At 40.1% G+C, this 23410-nt stretch overlaps 1 protein-coding gene across 1 annotated transcript in view; it reads right to left on the reverse strand.

Moving 5' to 3' along the window:
• Positions 1 to 22895, reverse strand: part of ITGB8 (integrin subunit beta 8) — a 71623-nt gene extending 48728 nt beyond the window's left edge. Inside the window, exons 1-2 of the mRNA XM_074945806.1 lie at positions 22355 to 22895; positions 4142 to 4227 (exon numbers count right to left, since the gene is read on the reverse strand). Of these exons, the coding sequence (XP_074801907.1) occupies positions 4142 to 4227; positions 22355 to 22481 (213 nt within the window). The 5' untranslated portion in view covers positions 22482 to 22895. The remainder of the gene's footprint in view (positions 1 to 4141; positions 4228 to 22354) is intronic.
• Positions 22896 to 23410: the final 515 nt, after the last annotated feature.

Raw genomic sequence — 23410 nt, forward strand, 5'->3', positions numbered from 1 at the left:
CTACATGATTTAATGGTCTCTTCTGGCCTTAAAATCTACAAGCTGCTGAGCCCATCTGTTCCCCCTACATAAGCCAGAAGAGACAGTTAGACCAGTATCCTCCTTGTTTTGTGGTTGCCTGCGTATGGGACAGGAAGTGTCTTAAATAGGGCTGTCCATTAATTGCAGTTAACTCATGCAATCATCTCAAAAAAATTAAATTGCGATTAATCACAGTTTTAATCACACTGTTAAACAATAGAATAACAATTAAAATGTATTAAATATATTTGGATGTTTTTCTACATTTTCAAATATATTGATTTCAATTATAAATGTACAGTGTACAGTGCTCACTTTATATTTTATTACAAATATCTGCACTGTAAAAATAATAAACAGAAATAGTATTTTTCAGTTCACCTCATACAAGTACTGTAGCTGATTTCTTCATCATGAAAGTGCAACTTACAAATGTATTTTTTTTTGTTACATAACTGCACTCAAAAACAAAACAGTGTAAAACTTTAGCGCCTACAAGTCCACTCAGTCCTACTTCTTATTCAGCCAATCCCTAAGACCAACAAGTTTGTTTACATTTACGAGAGATAATACTGCGCACTTATTTATGTCAACTGAAAGTGAGAAAGTGTGTTTGCACAGCACTTTTGTTTCCGACATTACAAGGTATTTATGTGCCAGATATGCTAAATATTCATATGCCCCCTCATACTTTGGCCACCATTCCAGAGGATATGCTTGGTAAAAAAATAATTTGTACAATTTGTGACTCAACTCCTTGGGGAGAATTGTATGTCTCCTCGTCTGTTTTACCCGCATTTTGCCATATAATTCATGTTATAGCAGTCTCAGACGATGACTCAGCACATGTTGTTCGTTTTAAGAACACTTTCACTGACAAAATGCCAAGAAGGTACCAATGTGAGATTTCTAAAGATAGCTACAGCACTCGACCCAAGGTTTAAGAATTTGAAGTGCCTTCCAAAATCTAAGAGGGATGAGGCGTGGAGAATGCCTTCAGAAGTCTTAAAAGAGCAACACTCTGATGCAGAAACTACAGAACCTAAACCACCAAAAAAGAAAATCAAGCTTCTGCTGGTGGCATCTAACTCAGATGATGAAAATGAACATACATCAGTCAGCACTCCTTTGGATCGTTATTGAGCAGAACCCGTCATCAGCATGGATGCATGCCCTCTGGAATGGTGGTTGAAGCATGGCAGGACATACTAATCTTTAGCGAATCTGGCATGTAAATATCTTGCGATGCCGGCTACAACAGTGCCATACAAACACCTGTTCTCACTTTCAGGTGATATTGTAAACAAGAAGCAGGCAGCACTGTCTCCTACAAATGTAAAAAAACTTGTTTGTCTGAGCAACTGGCCAAACAAGAAGTAGGACTGAGTGGCCTTGCAAGCTCTAAAGTTTTACATTGTTTTGTTTTTGAACGCAGTTATATTTTGTACATAATTCTACATTTGTAGGTTCAACTTTCATGATAAAGAGATTGCACTACAGTACTTATATTAGGTAAATTGAAAGATACTATTTTTTTTAACAGTGCAAATATTCATAATCAAAAATAAATATAAAGTGAGCACTGTACACTTTGTATTCTGTGTTGTAATTGCAATCAATATATTTGAAAATGTAAAAAACATCCAAAAGTATTTAAATAAATGGTATTCTATTACTGTTCAATCATGCGATTAATTGCATATTTACTTTTTTTAATTGCTTGACAGCCCTAGTTTTAAATTGACAAAATACTGGGAGATGCAGATGACAGTAAAAGGGGGCTTCTGCAAAGGAGCTCTCCCTTGCTTATAGCTCCAAAACTTTTAGACAGAGGTGGGTTTGGGTATGCTTCCCCGCATTCCAGAACCTTAGGGATGGCTTGCGTGTCAGACTAAGCAAACTATAGAATGAAATGATCTTTCATGGAACCTTACTCAATTAACTTCTGGGGCCACAGATATTTTTAGTGGGTTACTTTCACAAAACAGGTTGTTTTCAAAGAATAAATTAAATGTATGAGAACTTCTTTAAAAAATATCAAACAGAAGTGGATCAATCAATTTTTCTTTTATTGACAGATGAACTCAGGCTTTGTTTGCTGAAATTCATAAAATACTCCCATAGTAGCACACACAGTTAAAGAAATGCAGAAAACATAAAATGGGAAAGAAAAAGAAAGAGGGTGCAGTTGCAAAAAAATTCTCTTACACAAGGAGTTTTGAAAGATGGTCATAACAAGCACAGACAAAATTTAATAATTAGTTTTGATGACAGAAAGTCTTTCATTTAGTTATATGAGAGCTAGTTGAATAGCTTCAAATTTGTCTGTGTTTACGTGCAAATAATGTAACAAATTATCATTTCTGGGGTATGTTAATTGTTATTCGTGAGTATGGATGCCACCAGTTATTTATGAAAGGGGTGGCAAATCCAGAAAGTTTAATAAATTTTAAACAGGAAAGATGATTCATCTAAAATATTCATAATGACAGTGTGTTATTCATTATTTGCTAGTCACTATCTGAATTCTCTTCAGCAAAATAATAAAACAAGACAATCATTCAACCGGGGAGTAGTAACAACAATAGGCAACTCAGATGACCAACCACACGTGGCAATGAGAAATAGCACAAGGGTAAAAGACATTGGCCTGTTCTACATTTAAAATGTAGGTTGACATTGCTATGTTGGTCAGGGGTGTGAAAAATCCACTCTTGAGTGCCGTAGCTATACTGACGTAACCCCCCCGCCCCCCACAGTGTACATGCAGCTAGGTCAATGGAAGAATATTCCCATTGTTTATGGAGATGGTGTTCATACAGTGATGGGTTATGGCGGCAAAGCTACAGCACTGTAGCTATTCCAGTATAGTCCCTAAAGTGTACACATACCCATAGTGAAAGAGAAAGGGTGACGTTTGTTCACAAACTACTGGATGAACACTTGGGGGTAACAAATACACATGTAGAAGTTGCAGTCAGTGCATAAACAGAAAGAGAAAAATAGTACCATCAGTTCTAATTAACAACTTTACAACAATCAAATTAGCAATTTTTGTAGTATATTGAAGAAATATAAAAATACACACTTTAAAAATTGCATATACAAAATGGAAAGTTTAAAAGTGATTTTATAACAAAACAATATGGAAAAATACGCAAAGATTAAATGTAATAATGTAGTATTTTAACTGACCCACCATTCAGCCTCTAAAATTATGCTGGCATGAAGTGGAGAGAGAGAAACCCATTGGCTGCAATATGAGCATCAAAATACATGAACCCTTGTGAAGACAGCAGATGACATCTTACACTATTACTAATTGCCTAAAGGTGCCCTTAAAAGTTTTTGTGAACTTCTAATTGCCAGTAAACAATCTTGCAAATAAATAAAATAAAAACCTACAAGTCACCCTTAACACCCTTCGGAGACATGAAAACTCATAACTGGGTATATACAAATTGTAATTAAGTGGTTGTTTGTCAAAAACAGAAACCTCGCTGTTTTCAATACAGTACTGATTTCAGAATAATTCAATTTATCACAAAAGCAGTATAATTCCTGGTAACTCACAAAACTGAAGGTTTATTGTGTCAAAAACAGCAAAGCATCAGTTTTTCCATATGTGACAAAGAAAATTATGTATGATGAAATCAAATTGACTCCAAGAAATTCAAAATCAAAACATTACTAGAAAAGTAACTTGCTGAAATGTAATAAGCACAAATATGAAAATGATTTGCTTCTGATATATAATGAGAGTGTTTAATACAAATTATTGATAAATAATTTCGTGTTGTTGAGGCCAAAAACTTTTGAACTCCCCAAAGTTACCTTTGCCAATGCTGTCTATAAAGTAGATGGAAAACATAAAAAGGTTCACACTTTATTTAAAAATTACTGTAATTTTCCAAATAAAAAAAATTAACTTTTTCTCTTTTGGCAACAAAATATATTTCACATGATTTCTCAGGTGTTGTCTCCAAGAGTAAGTCTAAATAGATTTTCCCCTGTGATTTCTCAGTATCTTTCTTTTTCATATTTTGGAGTTCCTTCATCTGCATGTGTTAGAAGCATCTAAAATAAATAAATACAACAATAAAACAAAGAAATAGCTCACCTCCTGAGAACACCATCCACACTCTGGGCCCAGGGCAAGGCACACTGTGCACGTTAGTGCATTTGAAGTAGCACATCTGTTTTCCGCTGTAATGAAATATAAAAACAAACATTAGTGATTCATGATGGTATGTGGGAACGCTGTAAAATGCTAACTTTAAACTCTGATTAAATAAACTACTATTTAGCAGATTAAGACTGATGACAAAGTTTTTGAATAAGAGAAGGAAAGGACAGAAGACAGGTAAACAGAGAGCACCTATGCAAATCTTAATGACTACATTCAGATAATGGAAATATTCTTCCCACCCATCATTACACTGCTTAGCATATTGCTTCGTGTCTGTGTTTTTGGAGGGCATGGTGTCAACTCTCACTATTCTCAAACCTTTCGTACAAAAGATTGGCAGTTTGCCTCTGAAACGAGATCTATTCTTCTAGAGTTAATCAGCCCTCTCTGAGCATCAACATTAAACAGACTCTTTCAGCATATTCAGTGTAAGGCTATGTGTACACTGTACTTTCATCGTTAAAACTTTTGTTGCTCAGGGGTGTGAAAAAAAGTTTTAATGACAAAAAGTGCCAGTGTGGTCAGCGCTTCTTTGGTGGGAAACACTCTCCTGCTGACAAAGCTACCGCCCCTCATTAGGGGTGGTTTTATTTTGTCACCAGGAGAGCTCTCTCCTGGCAAAAGAGAGAGGCTACACTGCATACCTTACAACGTGCTGCTACAGCCACGCCATTGTAAGGTATGCAGTGTAGACATAGCCTAAGTGATTCTCCATCAGAGTGTATGTCTGTGGTAGCAGAGACTCTTCCTGACAGGGAAGTATATTTAAATTGGAGTGCAGCAGACACAGTGATCAACACCACTGCTGGAAAACGTCACAATCAATTTGCACAGAAGCCGGCAGCGACTGTAAGGCTAAAATTTTGGAAGATAATATTTTAGTTTCATATGGTCCAAATGTTAAAGCTGTAATTTTTACTGGGAACAAAGTCAGTAAGTGCAAATGTAATAAATTACAGCACATGGGATCCACCAGTACACTGCATATTATAATACACAATCTTGCATCCATTATAACATGCACATGCTGCTTTAAGAGACACTTGTTTTTCATTCAAGATTTTGACATTGAATAAACCAGGGGTTCTCTAACTTTTCCATAGCATTGACCACACCTTAATAAAGATCTCAAAGATCACCTCCTTCCCATTCATTTCATGCAGGCCACTTCCGCTCCCAGAACAAAATCCTTATGACAGTTAAAACAACAGCTCCCACTAAAAATAATATTGAGAAAGTATTTAATATTTTAGCTTCTTTTAATGTGATTTTATCAGCTGGATTCAGGGAGGAGAACCAGCATTACACAATCAGCCAGCTCTCCGCAGGCAACCAGCAAGAGCTCCTGGCATAACTGATGCTCACTTGATGATAGCTTGGGAACTACTGGTATAAACAAAATAGATCAATGTTAATAGAATAGGACCTTAAGGTCTTATCCTGCTCACATTTTTAAGTTAGTGACAAAATTCACAATGACTTAAATAGAAGTTTGATCTGCCTTCTATTTTATACGAGCTGTATCCAAAATGTTTTATTATAAAATATAATAATAATAATGCAGAGAGAGAAATTAACACATATACAAAAGGGAGAAAATATGTGTTATCAGATGACAGAAGTGTCGATAAACTGAAGAGATACAGGAACACAATTTTGGATGGCAAGAGATGCAGAGGAGAAGGTTCTTGCAGCAGAAGAGAAACTGCTTGAACGGACAACGAGGACGTCAGTGCTAGGTAAGCGGAGGGAGCATCAAGGAAAGTAAAAAGAGCAAAAACTGGTCTATGAGGTGTACTTTAAAAAAAGAAACATGGTAAACTTGGACTAGACCTGAAATGAGTGCAAGGCAGGGCAGTGTTGTTCTTTGTTACCATCCAACTTCTTTGCATTTGTGAGAAGATGGGCAGCAGCATTCTCCATGTGCTGAAATCTAGAGAGCTGGAACTTGGACGCCACAGAGAAGGTGGCACTACAAATTGAAAGGACGGGAGAAGACAGCACAGATGAGGATTTCAGTCAAGGCAGTGCACTGGCAGGGTTGTGAAGCTGACGATAGACAGATCTGCAGGAATAAGAGGGCCCAGGACGATGCCAAGGTGTTGGAGGAGGAAATAAAGGGGATGGAGTTGCATTTGAGGATTTTCTTGCTCAAGAGAATCCCTTCTCTCTTCAATTCAACATCTACAGAAGCAGGGATGAAGCCAGAAGTTTATTTGGTCATGAAAGACAGAGAGAGGAACAGAGAGAAGTCATTAAAGGTACCAAAGGGTACAGAACGGCTGATCATCATCATAAGTGTGGCAACAAAAACAAAAGGTAGGGAGAAGCTGGAGAGAAGAGAAAAGAGGCTAAGACCTAAACCTTGATGTGATCCACTGAGATGCAGCCACTTCTAGCAGAAGAGTTGTTTGACAGGTAAGAGCAGAAAGTTTACAGGAGGAAACCAGCAGGAGAAAGTGATCCACAATACTGAAGGCTGCACTGAGGCCAAGAAGAACCAGGAGGGAGAAAGTGCCTTCAGCAGAAATAAGGAGAAGGTTGTTAGTTACATGGAGAAGATCAATTCTACTATTGCCATTTCCCTTAAGAGCTTTTAATATGGTGTATTGGCAGGTATGACTAAATAGATATAAATGGGCCAAATTAATCCCTTGTAATCATTGTAATAAATGGAGTTAAACCAGAAATGAATTTGGTCCAGTGAATTTCTTATATTCATTTAAGAGAGTCCCCACTATAGATGTAGACTCCAATATGCATAATATAGGTAATTTACTTGCAGAGTTCTTGAACGTATTTCTTAAACATTTCCCAGAATGAAATATTACTGCATGTGTAACATGACCCACACATACTCACACCTGCCAAGAAGGATAATGAATGTCAATCATCAACAGGATGAGTGGACAGCATCAGGAAGCTGAATAGGCACAAAACTTCTTGCAGATTTTTTTTATTAATGGTATTGTTGGTTATGAATATAGCTAGAGTCTATTTGGCTAGAAATAGCCAGGAGTGAAAACAGCAAGAAAGAGGAGAAGGCCCTAAAACTCCAGTTGGGATTTTCCATGTGATAGTTAACACATGGAAGACTATTAACAAAGGAGATCTAGAGTAATGTCAGAGGGAGATCTTTTTGCTGACGATTCTTCAGTCTCAGAAGTTCTGTTTTCCGATCATGAAATTAATGACTGGCAATTGAAAGGCTTGTTATCACTGGCTTAAAAGATTAATTCATTTGGAATGAGGAGGAGGGAAAACTTGAAACTGATTTATTGAGACCCAAAATAGACTCTGGCTAGATCATTAATGTTGCTCCTAAAGTTTTTGTTTCAACATGATCTCTTATAACAGTTACATTTATGGACATGTTTTCATTCACAAAGTATTTATTATTTAGTTATAAGTCTATTCTAAAAGTTTAAAATGAAAAGCTTATACTAAATCAGTTTTTAAAAAAATCTTATTCCAAAAAATAAGAAACATTTTTATGAGCTGGCTCAGTAAAAAACGGAGAATTTTTCTGCCACTTCACCAACAACAGAATCCAGACAAGACTGACTTACTATACAGCCAAAGTTAAGAGCAAGTTTCTATTGGCTTAGTTAGAACTGATGTATGCCAAAAGGTATTTTAAACAAGAAGGGCCAAATTTTGGCTTGAGAACCATAGGCATATGCACATAATAAAAACTAAGTGTAGCAGGTTAAACTGCATATATCCAGCCACACATACAAAGAAGAACTCTCCACACAAATCATAATTATCACAGGTATGAAGAAGTGAATGCACTGCTTTTTGGAAGGCACACTCTTAGGATGGCAAGCCAAAAACATTACCATCAACTTGTACCCTCTCAGATTGTTTAATAAAAGAGTACATGGAGGTGAAGGTGAGAATGGGAATTTATGATCATGTAGCGTACATAACAGAATTTCACCCAGTCACTCCTGTAACAAAACCAGAAACTTTTTGGGAACTAGAGCATAGCTTTTAGAAAGACATCCGATCTTGTCTGAAAGACTTAAATACACCAACTCCTTATCTAGGCCTCTCTAGTTATTATGGTCCATAATAGTCATTATGTGGCAACACTTTGGAAGAAGGCCACAGGTTTTTCCTATGCCTGTAATGCAGTATATTAGAGTTGCCTTCACCCTTCTATCTTGTTTGATAGGCCAGACAGCTTATTCCCAATAAGTATGACAGCCAGCAACTGCCCCAGATAACAGACAGTTTGCACACTGAAAAAGTATTGCAAAAATGGCACGGAGCAGGAGGGTTTCCATTATGATTGTTTTCAGAGTAGCAGCCGTGTTAGTCTGTATCTGCAAAAAGAACAGGAGTACCTGTGGCACCTTAGAGACTAACACATTTATTTGAGCATAAGCTTTCGTGGGCTAAAACCCACTTCATCAGATGCATGCAGTGGAAAATACAATAGGAGGATTATATATATATATATATATATATATATATATATATATATATACACACACACACATACACACATATACACAGAGAACATGAAACAATGGGTGTTATCATACACATTATAACGAGAGTGATCAGTTAAGGTGAGCTATTACTAGCAGGAGAGAAAAAAAAACCCACCCCTTTTGTAGTGATAATCAAGATGGGCCATTTCCAGCAGTTGACAAGAATGTGTGAGGAACAGTGTGTGTGTGTGGGGGGGAATAAACATGGGGAAATAGTTTTACTTTGTGTAATGACACATTCACTCCCAATCTTTATTCAAGCCTAATTTAATGGTGTCCAGTTTGCAAATTAATTCCAATTCAGCAATCTCTCATTGGAGTCTGTTTTTGAAGTTTTTTTGTTGAAGTACTGCCACTTTTAGGTCTGTAATCGAGTGACCAGGGAGATTGAAGTGTTCTCCGACTGATTTTTGAATGTTATAATTCTTGACGTCTGATTTGTGTCCATTTATTGTGTCTAACACTTCTTGCTCACTTTCCAAGGGGGAAAAAGGTTTGTTTTAATTGCCAATCCTGCAAACTCATCCTGGAATCTGAAAATCCAAATGAGTTCTTTCCTGCTTGCATACCACCATCAACAATATTGTACAGGGTAAATTAAGCTATCAGGATATGCTTACACTACACACTAAGTCCAAGCCCTGACTCAGGTTTGAGCCCAAGCTCCTCTTTTGTCCACACACAAATAAATCTGACTTGGATCAGCAAGCATTCAGAACCTAGGACTCAGTGAGGGTAGTGGGTCATCGTCTGAGTCCCACTATCCATTGGGTCCAAGCCCTGTTGTTCTGCAGTCTGGATGCAGCTCAAGTGGCAGACCCAAGTCAGAAGGTGGACACATCAGCACAGCCATGAGACCCAGGTCAAGCAATTGTAAACCCAGGTTTACAATACAGTGTGGATGCTAAAGCACGGGTTTGGAAAAACTAAGTCCAAAAGGCATGGTCCCACAGACCCAGGTTTACAATGCAGTGTAGACATACTAGCTATTTCCAGGGAGTTGCACCTATGTCTTTAAATTAATTTTTGCTATAACCAATTTCCCAGTAGGATAGCACAGGTGTAACAAAGGACAGAATTTCAGAGTAAAGGAAGACCAATTTGAAAAAAAAAAATTCCTTATGAAAACCTGAGCATCTGCTATTTTTACAAGTAATCCCTCAGATTACTAGAAAAGAAACATTCGAGAAAAACATTTTTCCTCTGTTTTTTCCACTGTACTTTGTGCAGTTGCCACTAATTTGAGTTTAGCCTGTTTCACTATTTTATTGATGGTCACTTGCATCACTCTCACACGGTGCTCTGATGGGATCTCAGCTGCATGCTCTTCCACACGATGTGAAAGAGGGTGCTTAACAGCAAGAGCATCAGCAAACCTGCAATTGAACTGAAGAGGCAGCAGGCAGATGCATGCACAAAGAAAATGGTAATGGGAAGGAGGGCAGGATTGAACAGGTTTGGTATTGCTGCTCTTGGCCCACCCAAGAGACTTTTGTCAACATGGTAAGGAAGTAAAATCCACTCCCATAACCATTAAGATTTATTTCCCCCATTTAAAATTTCTAGACTTTTTTAAAAAAAAAACTGGCTAATTTAAAAACTTCCTTATTTTAAGGAACACTGTCAACTTGAATGAAGTGTTCTGGCAGTTTCACTGAAAGAGAACAAACTACAAGAGTTAAACACACTCATTTAGATAAATACTGTGGAAAGCATCGCTAGCGAGCAAGACTGGGAGCTGGATTTGGATTCTAGTCCTAACTCTACCATTGTCTTGCTGTGTGCTGTTGATAGGTCAGTTAACCTCTCTGTCTCTCATTTAGTCCTAAATGGAAATAATAACCTTTACAAGTCACTCTGAGATCTCTGAATAAAAAGCACTACCTGCATGTGCACGGTATAGACTGACACGCAGTCAGGATTTTAAAAAACTAGGTACAGGAGATCCTAAGACATGTGAGATCAATTTCTGAATACTGTAAACTTTATTTTTAAATAAGCAGAGTTTCTAAGCCTCTATGGTCACAAAGAAAATCTTCAAAACGTTAAGTGATGCAGCATTATTTCCATGAAGCTTTGCTGCTCATAGGTTTGCAGGTCTCTGAGATGAGCATTAGCAAGTCTAGAAGATTTTAAAAAAAGAAACATGGTAAATTTGGACTGGACCCTAACATATATGGCTCAGCTGTGCCTCTGTTGCTGCTATCCATCCTACCACGGCGACACTGCTATTTATACTCATGCTAGCGCAATGAGAGCTACTGAGAGTATAGCTAAGTGAGACGGGGAATCACACCCTTAGCTCATAGTATAGACGTAGCCAGAGATTAAGGAAACTGGTCACAAGTCATAACCCTGTGGGCAACAGCAGTCACCTCAGTTTCATGCTGCATGGGAAATCTAGGAGCAGCAGCAGAGGCAGTCATAGGAATTATTAACTGGGAAGATCAACCAAGGAGACAGAAGTTAGGGGAAGAGTAACCAAGATCTCTTTCTATCCCTCTTCATAGCCAGAGGGTTCTGGGGTAGAGAGAGTAGCAGAGACCTCTGCCAACACAGCATCCAAGAGGCTGTGAGGGAAAGAGAGGAGACAGGTCGTTGGGGATGGAGGGACTGGAGCAAGTTTATCAGAAATATACTACCCTAAGGCAGACAAGGAGAGATGGAACCACCAAGTGGTGCTCAGAGAGAGCACCCTCCCCCTCTCTAGCAGCAGGGCGATGACATGGATGCTGACCTTCATCAGGATGATGCCTCTGGACCTTCTCTTGGCCTTCATATCTTCCCCTGTCCAACAGGTTTAGTCCTACAGCTAGTAGGTGTCTGGAACATTTTTCAAGTTTTGAAGTTCATTTTGAAGTTGGTGAATATCCCCATCATTCACATCTAGCCCTTCTTCTCTCCCTGCATTTTCTTGTGGAGCTGTCTGCCTTTAGATAAGATGGCTACAATTCCTTGGTGCGATACATGCCTGTAAACACTGAGTCAAAGAATATTCTGTTTCTGAAACCATCCTTATTCTGAATCTGTCTCTCACAGATACAAGTATACACAGTAATTTAAGATGATCATATCATTTGGAAATACTCATCCCACACCCATTAGCTGCTGTGTCCTAAGTTTGATGGGTCACATTCTTGGATCTACTCAAGTTGCTTTGCAGCAAAGTGATGTTGTAAAATACCAAGAAAGCTGTCTTAACTGCATCTTTGAGGATTACCCTGGAGTAAAGGGGACCTCAGAATGCATAGAGCTGGCCTACCAGCTACAAGAAAACACCCTTGGTTCCTGCTCTAGGAGCATTCCTGGAAGAGACTGTGGATGTGGGTGTCTTTATGTCCTAATCTCCAGACGCTGGAATGGTCCTTTGCAGCTGTGCATAATTTAGAACAGACTGAACTCTACTCTGTGTTGCACTGGGAACCAGGAGCCAATATCTCAGCTACAACTAAGTTCCCTCTCTAGCCTAATATCTATGAGCAGCACTTCCATTAGTACTTCATCAACACTGAAATAACAGTAGGCCCTCTGCATGTAGTATATGCAATGATATGGGGAAAATACATATTTTAGAATCACACACATTTAAAAACCACTATTTATACAAAAAGTAAAATTAATAGCAAACAGGCTGGACCCCATCCTTCTGGGACTCTGTGTTCAGTGGCAATATTTAACCTTTTGAAGATATAATCTGTTTGTGAGGGTATTTTAATGTTTTGATTGACTTTTGGAATACAGAAAGAAAAAGGAAAAACAGTGCTTGGTAATTTTTCAATAGACTTTTGTAATCTTAAAATATGGTAAATGATTAACATGAATCTCGGGGAGTATGGTAAATAAAATTTCAGGAAAAGAGTTTCAGGTATTAAACTTTTTTGGTTTGGTTTTGCACCTTTTGAACTTAGAATAGTTAATTAAGAAATATCCTCTTCAATTTGTGGTACACAAGGCAATAGACAGTGCCTGCAACTGATGAATTGTCTAAGCATAAATTCATAAAGATGAACTAAGCTATAGAGATTTTGTAAGTGTCTGGCCTTAAAATGATTGAATACGCTACTACATCTTATAACACAATACTGTGAAGTCGGTTCCTTTTATTGTTCTGTTAAATTATGAGTTCAGCATTTGTGCTTTGTTGCAGCAATTTTTGACCTCAAACACACCTAAGAGCAGGCAGTTCCTGTGTTCTGTTTTAGGTTTTTAGAATCCTCTTCTCAATAAAGTCAGTTGGGAAGTTTGTCATTGTTTTCAAAGGGAGAAGGATCACACTCCTGAATGCATGACTTGACAGTTAAGCGATGGAACAGATTACAGAATAATTTTTTTAAACTGTATTTATTGCTAATGTTGAGGTCAAGATTTAAAAACAAAAGCAAAAAAAAAAAAAAAAGAAAGATCTAAGTTGTGCCCATAAAATATATAGACTCATACACCCATTATAATCGTATGTGTAAACACACTTTTTTATATGCAATTTTTCTGTTGCGCTTGCAAATTCGTTTGTTCATTCCAGTGTTTTGCAGGTGCAGTTTAGGTATACAAGGGTGGAAAACAGACAATACATTGCCAGACTTTAAACAGTTAATTAGTGTTTTAATGTTTCAAAACCATTCCACAGCACTTCCAAGGCAAAATGAAAATTTACAGTTGTTTAGATTGGAAGAGCACACTTAATTATGTCATTAGCTTTGTTTTAGCTAAAGATATTCTGTGTCATTCTTGCCAAACTTTAAATCCCCGATAGACTTCATATTTCTTGGGGGGGGTGGAGGGGCATGGGGGTCTTTGTACAAGCACAGTGGATCCTATGTTTTCCCTGAAAATTACTAAGCTCTCCATTCTAGGGGTGGTAGGGGTCATGGAGTGACAAGGAATTCCCATCCCATAGAAATGTGCTTTTGTCACAAAACTGCAAAACTCTATCAGTCTGAGAAGATGAAAATGGGAATGAAACCAGGTGTTAAGTACAGCAGAAATGTACATGACTCACCCCAGTTCTCCAGCACAGATATCTGTATACTAGAGGGATTCACTCTGGGAGAGGGGAGCTGCTTGGCTGAATCAGCAACTCCTCTAGGTGCACTCACTTGGCCCAGCTCCACTCATTTTTGCAACGGCACTGGCCAGCCACCACAAAAATGGACAAAATTATCCTGAATTTTAAAGTAGTGCTGGAATATACTGATGTTTTACCAGACTGAAGTGGGAGGGAAGGGCCACTGTTCTTAGTAGGATAACTGCTATGAATTTTAGAGATGATGACAAATCCTTGGGCCCTATCAGTGCTACCACCTCTGCAATAAGGAGCTTGCTGCAGCTTAATCAAATTTTTAAGGAACCCACCCCACTCCATCGCAGCTACCCAATCCCAGCCCTGCCTAGAGATAGTGTTGGACTCTACTCTAACTCTGAGCGGGAAGGGATATTTGGGAGCCATTGACAACACAGAGAGCCCCATCCCAGCTTAGTGGAACAAGAGGGTAGGTTCCCAAATAACTGACAGTCTAGGCAAGAGTTCTGTCAGTTGACATCTGAAATGGAACAGAGTACAGGCAAAAGTAACCCCTTCCCCTACACTGACTGGGGTTACTACTGGCCTAACATGGCAGTAGCCATGGCTGCCATAACCTGGAAAGGAAGCCGCTTTCATTATTGTGTGAAGCAAAGTCAGGTTGTTGTCTTACGTTTGCCCTCATCTATTTTCAAATCTGTCCTTTTTCCAATACTACTGTAAAATACACAGCTATTTAAATTACTGGGCACAAATTAAACCATCAATATATAACTGAAGAACCCAGCTGTTGTATCGGCTATTATAATACACATGTTTTAGTCCCACAGGAAATTGTTTATGATTTGATTTAACAGTGTGGAAGTGAGAGAGAAGGAAGAATTATTCATTACCTCAGTTGAGCTTTCCTGAAATCCATTTTTGTTCTACAGTGACCTTAAACTAACATAGTTTGTCCTCTGTACTAGCCCAGCGTATCCTTTTTAAGTATTAAAAGACAGTTCCCAATATCACTATAGACAGGTATTTAAAAGGTCTATGCTGGTTTGAAGTCAACAAGACCATCTTTTACATATTCTCACATACCAAAAGTGAGCAAGAAGGTAATAACATTTTCATTCCAGTGAACAAGCTATACAGTTTGAGTTCTGGTGTTCTCTCATCAGGTCATTTGTGCTAGTCCAGCACAATGTATTGTAATTGTTCATTGTTAAATAATTTTATTTCTGAAGTTGCCAAGATGATAGAAAATGTAAAATAATTTATAAAAGAAACAAATTACAGCAAGTAAAAGAAGTTTATTCCACTAGTATTACCAAAAACGCTAACCTTTCTTCTGGAAAACGAACATAAAAACAGAAATATTTCTGTCTCATAGCACATTTACCATACGTCCGTGCTAGCATACTTATATATTTTATTGACATACCAGAATCAGGCAGAACACACACATATTATCCTGATGGACATCAGCAGGCAATGCAGTGGGTTAGACTCAAAGATGTTGAGGGAGAGAGGATCTTGTTTTTAAGGCACTAGATGTGCTTGATTTCTAGTTCTGATCTTTACTTTACCAAAACAAATAGCTGCCAGCGACCTTCATCTCCTGAGGGTGCAGGTATCTTAAGGCATTCAACAGTGATCCCCTCAGCCAATTAAGTAACAATTCTGTTGTGTAGAGGAATATACGCACCACACATGGATGCGGTCTGAAGGGAAATCAGTCAAATGCCGGGACGGAAGGTGGCCATGACATGGGGTTTTGAGGACCAAATATAAAGCAAAAGGGGGAGAAAATGGGGGGTCCTCACCACTCTGACAGAGATATGGAGGACCTTCAGCAATGGGGGCCAATGTTAAGTGGATACTCCTCCTCCTCTTCATGAACAGAAAATGGAACATACCGGTACTTATTTTAATTACACTAGTACTAAAAAATAATATGCAGCTATACTTATACAAAAGGTACAAAAGCAACATGCCCAAAACTTTGGGTATTTTAAAGCTTTGAGTCCAATCTTGCAAGGCAATGAGCATCCTTAACTCCCAAAGAAAGCAAGGGGAATAGAAAGTACTTTGAAAATTTGAAAAATCCAACCCCTAGAAGTAACACCCTATTGCCTGCAGCAAGGGCATATTCCTTACCTGAGCCACTAATTAAAGAAAATTAAAGAGGGGGGGAAACTGCACAGTCTCCAGATTTTTTTAATAGTTATAAATTATTCTTACTCATTACTGTTGCCTATTACTAGTAATAGCAGGCAGAAATTACTTCAGACCCATAACAATGAAGCAATGGAAAATGCAGAAACATATGAAGAGAATGCTCAATTATCAACTTTGCAAATACTTGAACTTAGGCAAACATAGAAGTTGTTTCTTGGCAGCTTGCTGGTGCTATAAATTCCTATCCTCCTGAAACACTTACATTTTGCTCAAGGGGTTATTCTTATTCTGCCACCAGAACAAGAGAGAATCCTGAATGGCTGGCAAGGAGTTTACTTTTCTTCCCAAAAGGTTCCATTACAATGGACAGTACACTAATTCATTAGAGCTGTTCTTCCCTCTCAAAAGACTGCACAAAATAGCCAAGTCCATTTATATTAACAATCAACTTCAATACTGAACTGCCAGAATTGGAATGATTTTAATTAATAACCTTCAAGAGGCTTAGAACAGAATAATAAGGCATATTCTATTTTGTTCATCATAACTTACGCCTGTTTTAAGCAGATGGGAAGAAGGCAGAAAGTCTTTTAATTAGGCTGGAGAGAAAGCAGAAGTTAGGACAATAGCTTTGACTTTAGAGTTAGCTGGGAAGGGAGATATATAATTTGGAATGGAGACTCTTAGTTGCGAGAAGTTTGATAAGAGTCCAGTTAAAAAATATCATTTTTCCCTCTAGTATTTTATTTTCAAAGCATTAGGCTTGATAAGCCAGCTTTACATCAAAGCATCTGGACTACCAGCCTTCACTACAAGCACAGGGTATTTTCCATATATTGGGCTTCTGATTTTAGGTTTTAACCAAAAACAACAACTGATAAAACACCCTCAAAATAAATAAATAACCCACACTGAAATTGGTGTTTATCCAATAAACAGAAATGTACCAGAAATAGTTACCAAGCTGTGCTGATTTCACTCCTTTCCAGTGCAGTTTGTTTATTCAGGCACTACCTAGGCTCCCTGGCTTTCATCTAAGGGCTTGTATACACAGAGAATGTGATTTCCAAAGCACACTAATCTGTCATGCATAAATTCCTCCCTGTAGACCTTGCTGGTGCAAACTAAAGGTTACCTAGTATGCTTTAACATAATGTGTTACAGTACAGTAATACAGTATAGTACATGTAGATACCAAGGGAAAGTCCCCAAAACACCCCAGTTTGTGGACACCTCCACAGAACTCAAAAATTGCTAAACTCCCCCCCGCCCCAAACCAGAAGCCATATCCATATACCATATTATATGACTCTGGGTCTTTAATGTTTGTAGAAGTGCTTTGGAGATGTATTTAAGTGTGAATTATCTCCCGAGTGGTATAGCTGCCAGAACCACTAAATTTGGCTTGTGGTTCTTACATCCAAAGCACTCATAAAATTACACTCACAGCATAAGATGTACAATGGTCACAATATTTGTATAAATTATTTGATCTTAAATACTAGTGTGGACCAGCTTTTAAGGGGTATATCCATCATGCAAAAATATCCCATGTTTCTGACTTCAGTTATTTTTCTGCATTGTGGGTTTAACATTTGTGAGCCTAGTTTAGTGCTCAAGAAAGGAAGTAAGTCTCCATTCACTACAATGGAGTTACAATCGACTATGCTAATGATTATTTTGGCCTTGTGACTGTAGACTTAAAAAATGCTAGCAGCCATCAAAGAAGAAATATTTTCAGCTTACGCAATCTAATCATAGTGTCATATACTTCCTCCCTCACAGAGTGCTCAAGATCTGATCATTAGCATACTAATGGGGATTATTCACATTTTGATTTTTAATTTTTAAGGTTCTATTGTTTGTGGCTTTATATGTTGTTATATTTGTGCTTATTTCTGGTACTGATGTGTTTTCATCTTCAGGAGTCATCTTTGTGAAAGGTGTTCCTAATATTCTTATCTTACGATTCTTAATTCTTCTCTTTAGGGACTTGTTTGTAAAACATTTCAAGCATTCAAGCCCTTTGTTAATTCAAAGGCAGATTATAATATTCATTGATTCCATGTGTTAGTCACCTTTGTTGAATGGCTGAGCAGGTCAGGGTTTATTTGATGCAGATTTTCTTAATTCTGTTAAACATTCTGATAACGAGCACACCTGCAACATTTTACTCTTGCTCTGGAGAGAACGTTTGACCTGGATTCTATTTTAATGACGAGAGCCATCCATTTCAGATGCATTGATTGGTAGAGTATGATTGTCATTTCTAACAGAGGCCATGGGACTGCAGATCAACTCTTTTGCAACTATTACTACAGTCCAGCCTAAGGATCAGAAAAGCAACTACTATCCCTTGGACACCTGTGGTAAGGGTATTCCTGGCCAGTGCAATCCCCAGCTTCCATTCAATGCTCCCTTCCGCAATAGCATGTTAGTTACATGCAGCTAATTTCAGTAGCCCATAAGAAGTACAGAGGGCCCCCTTCACAGCTTACACCCTACCCATTCCAGAACAAATCTATTATAAGGCTTCTGTAGTGTGGAGTGCTGTGCATGGGGCTGTTTCCTTTATCATGGACAAGCAACAGAAAGAACACAGAAACTAGAAGAGAGTGCATCAGCAGCCAATGTGAAGAGGGTATCCTGAAACTGTTTCAGCAATTCATGCCTTTGGTAAAAGGCATTTATCAGGCATAGAAGAAGGGAAATAATGAATAGGTGAGCAGAAAAAACAGAAGAACTACATGACCTAGAGTATTTTTTTCCTCATTTAGGCTCGTTTACCTGAGGAGGGTCAAGTCTCTTCCAGAAGAGGATCACCCAAGCAGGCTCAAGGAAAATGAAAAAAGGATTTTTCTTCTTGCTGGATTGTTTGCATTTAAGGCTCAGGAAAAGCAGAGCTGTCTGAATATTGAGTATTCTATACAATACAGCTTTCACTGAGTCCTCAATGGAAATGAGCCAGCAAGAAAAAGAAATCAACAGGCAGGCCTGTCCACATGCTTTAACTAACTACCAAAATACACTATTTGCTTCAAATTTTTTCTTGAGGGACTCCTCCTTTTAAAATATATTTCCTTCATGGCAGGCTTGAATAGTATTCCCTGTACCTTAGAGAAGTAACACAATAATGAAGTAGGAAACGTTCTGTGCTAGAACAAACAGGCACGAGAATGAGATGTGATAAGACTGGCAAAACACCAAAGGAGCAGAAGAGAGAACAACTGACCATTATTATATTTGGAGTTAGAAATCATTCTATTGGGACGGACCAATAAACATCTGTCCATGCTATGATCAAAGGATCTTCCACTCTCCTAACCCTCCCAACCTGCCCCTCTACGTGAAACTTGACATAAAGAGAATATAAACTCTGAAGATCAAAAGTTTTGTCAACCCTGGATGCTGCAGCAACAGCCATGGAACTGTTATGTCGGTGCTCCAAACTTCCGGCTCCAAATTAGAGATAAAGATTCCACACCATCCAACCCTTGCATGGGTAGTCAGGGTAAAGCCTGCTTACTTAACGTTAACACAGGGATCATAATCTAGGTATTTCTAAGGCTCCCGCCAAGACCAAAGTACATGAATTCCAACAAATGTAAAAGCTTATTTTGAGCCACTGCTGGAATTTAAACCCACGATCTCTTGTTAATCTTTACCAACTATTTCTCAGAATGTAGCTCTTTGAAAAGTTTCATATATGTACTTAACTGACAAACTGTAGAATTATTGTTCTATATAGTTTGTCAACAAGATGAGTTAACTGATGCTGTATCTCTATGGAAGTCATAAGCATTAACTAGCTGATTAACATGGCCCAGTATAGCAATGTCTTGTATTTATCTTTTATTCTGTTCAGTGGTTTACTAAATTAAGAGGTATTTGTTTTTTAGTATTTTATAAGCCCAGGATCTGTGTAAATTGCTACTTGGCAAATCTCATTTAGCAAAAGTTCCATTCTCGTGTCAGGTATTTGTTTTATTTGGCTTAACTGAACTGCAAATTTCCTTTGGTAAACGTTTCTGAACAAGAGATCCTTTGTCGGTGGCAGGAAAACTAATCTTTTATCTATGCTTAGAGGACATTTAGTGAGACATGCAACTTTGCAGTATTTTCTCAGATTTTATTTTGTGCTCCAACCTTAATCCAAATGAAGGATCAAATTCTACCTTAATTTACACACCCATGCAACTCCCCATGCCAAAGACTTTCATGGGTATAAGTGAATTTGGTGCTATTTTTAATGCAACTGTTAAGTAGAATTACAAGCAATAGTTAAATAGAATAAAATCGTATATTTTTATCAATAATACATGACAAATGTGTCAACAAGAATGAGTAAAATTCTGTGTTTTAAATTATATATCTCTATGCAAGCATGTTTCTTTTTCTCTTTCACAGGTGCAATACAGCAAATACATAGGTCTGGATTGTTACCTCCATACACGAGCTCTGCAAACGTACAAAAACCACAAACCAGAGTATCTTCTCACAGGGAAATACCCCCATTGGAATAGGGCTGTATGGCAGGATGGAAGCAAGAAAAATGATCTTCTACCAGACCTGGCATAGGGGCATACCAGGGAGGGAGCAAAGAGGCATGGCTGTCCAATTACTCTTACTGCTAGATGTCCATAGGGAGCTGTTGTAGCACAGTGAGAGTTAGGGAAAGGGTGCAAAGATGCCTTAGTCACCCTAACCCAGGGGTTCTCAAACTGGGGGTCGTGAGGTTACTACATGGGTGGGGGGGGGGTCACGAGCTGTCAGCCTCCACCCCAAACCTCGCTTTGGCTCCAGCATTTATAATCGCGTTAAATATACAGAAAAGTGTTTTTAATTTATAAGGGGGGGTCACACTCAGAGACTTGCTGTGTGAAAGGAGTCACCAGTACAAAAATTTAAGAACCACTGCAGCCACTCCCTCAAGCCCAGCCCATGTTGAACTCAGCTCAATCATAGGTCAAAACTTCAGGGCGAACATGATCATTCATATTGTATAGAGGACACCAAATACAGGATGTCACTGTTTCATAAGCAACTTGATATTAAATTTTTTCTCACTGACATTTAGTTTGATTCATTTTTAATTAAAAAAACAAAGCAAAAACAAAACAAAAAACCCCACACCATGAAAGTTAACTGAAGTTATTCCATTGTTATGTCATTTAATAGTACTGAGTAAATCTTATTGAATTAGACATTAGCTTGTTACATATGCAACAATTAATTAAAGCTAAGATGCTGTTCCCATCATAAATCTTATTTTATAGGGTTATAATTTGGACATTTTAATTAACTCCAGGCTGAAACTTGGCATACAATTTTAATACCTAAGAGTACATTTTACTCTACAAAGTTACTAAAATTGGTTAAACCCTTTTCTAGTGCAGGAGGTTAAAGGTGGGAGGGGGGATTTAATTTCATGACTAAATTGCTTTATGAATTTAGAGCTATTTGCATGCATGGCCCTCAGTCTGCATGCAGGACCCCTATTGAAGTCAATGGAACTTCTGCCTGTCAGTGCCCTATAGCCCACACTTTGGGGCTAACGCTTGTTGTAATACCACCTGTATAACCTGTGTAAGGAATTTAAATTCTCTCTCAACATTAATGTTATTTTTTCTTTCTTTGGGGTGGGGGGAAGTATGAGGGAAAGAAACAATCACCCTTTATGGGGCTGAACAGTATTGATGAACCAGTTAAATGTTAGGTTTCAGAGTAACAGCCGTGTTAGTCTGTATTCGTAAAAAGAAAAAAAGTACTTGTGGCACCTTAGAGACTAACCAGTTTATTTGAGCATGAGCTTTCGTGAGCTACAGCTCACTTCATCGGATGCATCCGATGAAGTGAGCTGTAGCTCACGAAAGCTCATGCTCAAATAAACTGGTTAGTCTCTAAGGTGCCACAAGTACTCCTTTTCTTTTTTCAGTTAAATGTTTTCACTCTGACTATAAACTGTACCTTTGCTTCATCATTTAGCGCTACAATGACCTGCATTATCCATACTGAAAACAGCACATAGGAATAACATACACTGTACGTGCAGACAGAGGGTGGCACCATGAAACTCTTTATCAAAGTTTCTCTCTCTCTCCTTAACCTTATGGGCTGCTCCGATGGGAACGTTGTTCCTCCTGCAGTTTTCTCTATAAAGTCGATTCAACGTCAAAGGGACAGGAATTAGGCAGGATGCACCTGGCCTCAAGGGAGGAGCCCGTTCCCACGGCACACGGGGAAGGATCCTGCAGGATTAACCTATCTACAACCCTCCAGCTGTCAAGTGCAAGTTTCCCAAGACTTATGGCTCCTGCTGGCAGTTTCTATGAGTCAGGAGCCCTGCACCTTTCAGGCGCCACTTCCTCCAAACCTGCCCGGCAGCTGCTCACCTGCCCCCCGTTCAACCCACTCACAAGAGAGCAAAAAACCGACCCAAAACAAAGCCCGGCAACTTACGGCGCTGGCACAGCCCCGGCACAGCTGCGAGCACACTGGCTGCCCGCAGCATGGGGCCAGGCCCTCGTTGGCATTTCTGCAGAGAGACGATTCCAGCAGTAAGAAAAGCCAGGAGTGGGATCCACATAATGCGAAGCAGACGGCACCTCTCCCTGTCCTGGCGGCCAAGTCTCGGCTGGGCGGCTCGCTCGCTCTCAGCCCCGCCGGGGGCTCGGGCGGCTGCGGGGGAGGAGGAGAAGCGGGAGGAGGGACGCACCCTTCGCAGGTAGGAGGCAGGGCAGGGGCGGCGTGCGGCGCCGCATGTCAGGGGGAGCGTAGGGACCCCCGAGCCCAGCGCAAAGCCACTTGGCGGCAGCAGGAGCCAGGTCCTTTCCGGGCAGGGACGGCGGGTGCCTCCATCCGCCCCCAGCCCGGCTCACAAAGGGCTTTTGTCTCCCCTGCCCGGCGGCGGCACTTGGCAAAGCCCCAGAAGCAAGGCGTTACGCTGCCCCCCGACTCAGGGCACCACCCTCCCGCGGGGCCCGGCCCGGCCCAGCCCGGCCCGGCCAGCCAGGTGGGCTCTGCCGGGGCAGGGTCGGTGGCCCCGGGCTGCCCCTCCCCGGGAGCAGAGAAGGCTCTGGGCGCGCGGGCCGCCGTTGCCCCCGCCGGCGTGCGGCGAGTCCGGCTCGCGGGGTCCCGCGTTGCTAGGAGACCACCAGCGGCAGGGCAGGCTCCGAGCCCCTCCGGGTGCTGGGGGCGCTGAGCTCCGGCTGCGGCGCGCGGGGCGGGGCGCCCAGTCTCCGCCCCCGCCCGGCTCCCTTTGTTGCGCCGAGCTGCGGAATCACGGCGCTCTCCCCGCCCCGTCTTCGGCGGCGGTGCCTCGCTCCAGCGGGGCCGAGCGGGCGCCTGCCTTGGCACGGCGTCCCCAGCCTTAGCCCCGCCCCCTGCTCCCCCAGGCCCCCCATCCCTCTGCCATTGCACCCCCGGGGGGGACCCAGCCTCGCGACTCCCATGCACCCCCACCATCCGGAGTCCTCCTGCACCTCCTCCCCTCCCCCGCACCTGCCCCCACTGCAC

The sequence above is a fragment of the Natator depressus genome, chromosome 2 (genome assembly GCF_965152275.1).
Source record: "Natator depressus isolate rNatDep1 chromosome 2, rNatDep2.hap1, whole genome shotgun sequence".
NCBI classification, from domain to species: domain Eukaryota; kingdom Metazoa; phylum Chordata; order Testudines; family Cheloniidae; genus Natator; species Natator depressus.